This window comes from Hyperolius riggenbachi, chromosome 9 (assembly GCF_040937935.1).
Source record: "Hyperolius riggenbachi isolate aHypRig1 chromosome 9, aHypRig1.pri, whole genome shotgun sequence".
NCBI classification, from domain to species: domain Eukaryota; kingdom Metazoa; phylum Chordata; class Amphibia; order Anura; family Hyperoliidae; genus Hyperolius; species Hyperolius riggenbachi.
This window is the reverse complement of record NC_090654.1, coordinates 112,954,992-112,957,780: the sequence shown is the minus strand read 5'-3', so window position 1 is coordinate 112,957,780 and position 2,789 is coordinate 112,954,992. Positions and strand designations below refer to the sequence as shown.

The following is a 2,789-nucleotide window of genomic DNA, read 5'->3' as shown; positions in this document are numbered from 1 at the left end:
CTGGCTAGGTGATGGAGCATATAAACGCAGTAATGCCCGCACACAGCGCTATCTGTAGACTGCAGCTGTTTATTGTTATAGGTGATACAGTCAGAATTCCTGTTTAAGAACTGTATGAAGTCCTTAGGAAAGATGATATTATCTGGCGACAGTCCATAACTGTCAAAAAAAAGTGATGTATCCTCGTTCAATAACATTATTAAAATCCAGTGCTGCCCCCGACGCGAAGAAGGATCTGTATTCACAATATACGCAGCGGGTCTCTGAACGATCTTATATGTCGGTAAAAAATCACACGGTATTACACCTCTAAAGATTCGTCTTGCGCAAGAATCGACTTTCACAGCGTTCTCGATTTCAAAATTATTCATTATTGTTAATAATCATATAGAACTTCTCTTTTATGGTTAATTTCAATAACGTTATCGTTTAAAGAGTACACAATCATGTTCAGGGTTGTTGGGGTGGGGTCGGAAAAACGTAGTTCTGCCCTCAGGTTACCCGTTTTTACTAGAGAAAAATGCCCTGACCCCGCTTCTTGATCCGGCGTTGTGTCAAACGCGAACAGGGTGTAACCATTCATGTATTCCGACCTGTCAAACGATAGCGCGTTGTCAGCTTTTTGTTTGCCTGTGATGTGCACCAAAGACATGTATTCTCGGATGGCGGCTTCTGCCTGAAAGTTAGGCTGGAAAGGTTTTGCAGGTATCTGTTGACCGTCTAAATACAGGCAGGCATAATTTACATTATAGTGACCGAACCGCAACGGATTCCTCTGGTAACTTCCAGAAAATTCTTCATTTCCTACCAGAGCGAGTATCACGATTTTTGGTATATTGCCGAGAAATAGATTTTCATGGTTGGAAATTCGTGTCCCGGCCGGTATGCTGTATACTTTGAGACACGCCCGGTCAATGGCGTACTTTGCGTTAGCGGTTAACAGCGCCTGGCTGTGACCGATCCTCACGGCTGGTGAGACTTGAACCCTTTTAATATATAACGACGCTGTTTGTATCTGCACTTTAAACGCCTCAGCTTCGGCACTCATAAGGCAAAAAGAGTCTTTATTCCTGGTGAGTTTAATCTTCAGATCTAATCCATTCAGGACCAGCTTTGGCTGATTAAAGACATCGGCGTAAATTGGACCCACTAGTTCGACGCTTCTGGACCGTGTTGTAAATTGCGCTCTTTTGATGAAGCCTGCATTGTTACCGCCCAGCGCACTGTCATCAAAATGTCCCGCTGTATCCTTATAGAATAAACCGGCTGTAAACTGTGTCGCCAAAGTCTGTGCGTTATAGTTTAGAAGTGTTTCTATATAGGCTCTGTAGGTATACAGATTATCGCTTGTAGATATTAATCGATCGCCGAGTGATATATCTAGCTGACTGAAAAGACTGGCTATAGGGTAATTAACCAATGCTACACGAGCGCCATCTTGCAGGAGCGTGTTGTCCGCTTTAAGTATTCGGCAGGTGATATGTAGCAAGGTATTATTTAAGTCGTAATAATATTCGCCGCTTCCGGATATAAAGAATTCCAAGGGAGTGCCGTCAGCTATTGCGGCGATAGGTTGTATTTCTACATAAATAGATTTTTTAATACTTGTTTGTGTCGGTGGTATTTGAAAGATATCCAATTCTGATTTGGCATACTCGGTCGAGCAGTCGTGCACGAAAGCCATGTCGCCGATTAAAAGATGTCGCCTGGTGAACGAGCTGGTGGTTTCTGTCTTCTGCGCTTCTTGCGACCATTGGTTTTATTGAGAAAAGGTGGAAGAACTATGCTGTCAATATGTCTTTTTCGTTTACGTTGTTTTTTGCGTATATACACAACACCTGACCCGTCCTGGTCTTGTTTTGGCCTGTTTATTCTATCCAACACCGCCGTTGACACTGTTGCGACAGCGTCTTTGGCGATATTTCTGGCTGCGGTTTTCACATGCGGCTTTACAAGTTCAATGCCTTTTCTAAACTGAGGAACAACCCTACGGAATAACCCTCTGAATAGACCTGCTAGGCCCGAACCATGCATAAATTCCTCTCCCTGGAAACCTTCCAATCCATAGCCCGCTTGCGCCAGGTAATATCGCGTGTAGATATTCGGGTCTCCATACAACTTCTGCGACAACATTTCAATTCGCTGTTACGCGCCGTTGTCTGAAATGAAGTCTCACAACGGATTTTCCGTACTTAAACCTAACAGGTTTCCCTTGATCGGTTTGAATTGAAATGGTTACTGAATCGAAGTGGTGCTTGCAGAGCGGTATATAGTCGGGTCTGCTGTATCTTTGTGTGCTTATCCCACCACCTTTCCCGCTGATTTCAACGGTCCTTAGTAATTGAACGTAGGCATCCCCTACTAGCTGATGTTCTATTATATCTGTGTACACAAAGAGTGTATAAAATCCTGCTCTGATATCGGGGTAGAATATTTTGGTGTTTTGGGGTGTTTGGCCCTGATCTGGTTGGTAGTAAGGATGGTGACCGGCTTTTAGAAGTTTCAGCTGATCAGGTGTTGGTACAGGTAAACCTAATATATGCCCCAATTTTTTACCCGGTATGAAAAAGTGTGTGGTTGAATTATACAGGCTAACAGTTCTTTCCGCTTCATCATAGGTCAATTTAATCTGGTCCAGGGGTAGCTTTGCTTTTTCGAGTCTATGATTAACTCCTTTGATAAGATCGTCGATAGTGTGATAATACCCGGCTCTAACATAATAATCTCTTAACGGTTCTCCACGTTTCCCGGCGTGAAAAATACCCTCGGGCACTTCAAAGGTATACCAT

At 43.4% G+C, this 2,789-nt stretch overlaps 1 protein-coding gene across 1 annotated transcript; it reads right to left on the bottom strand.

The window, feature by feature from the left end:
• Positions 1 to 376: 376 nt before the first annotated feature.
• On the bottom strand, positions 377 to 1,684 carry LOC137533548 (uncharacterized protein F54H12.2-like). Its single transcript, XM_068254918.1, has one exon. It carries the CDS (start codon positions 1,682 to 1,684, stop codon positions 377 to 379), a length of 1,308 nt encoding a protein of 435 aa, XP_068111019.1.
• Positions 1,685 to 2,789: the final 1,105 nt, after the last annotated feature.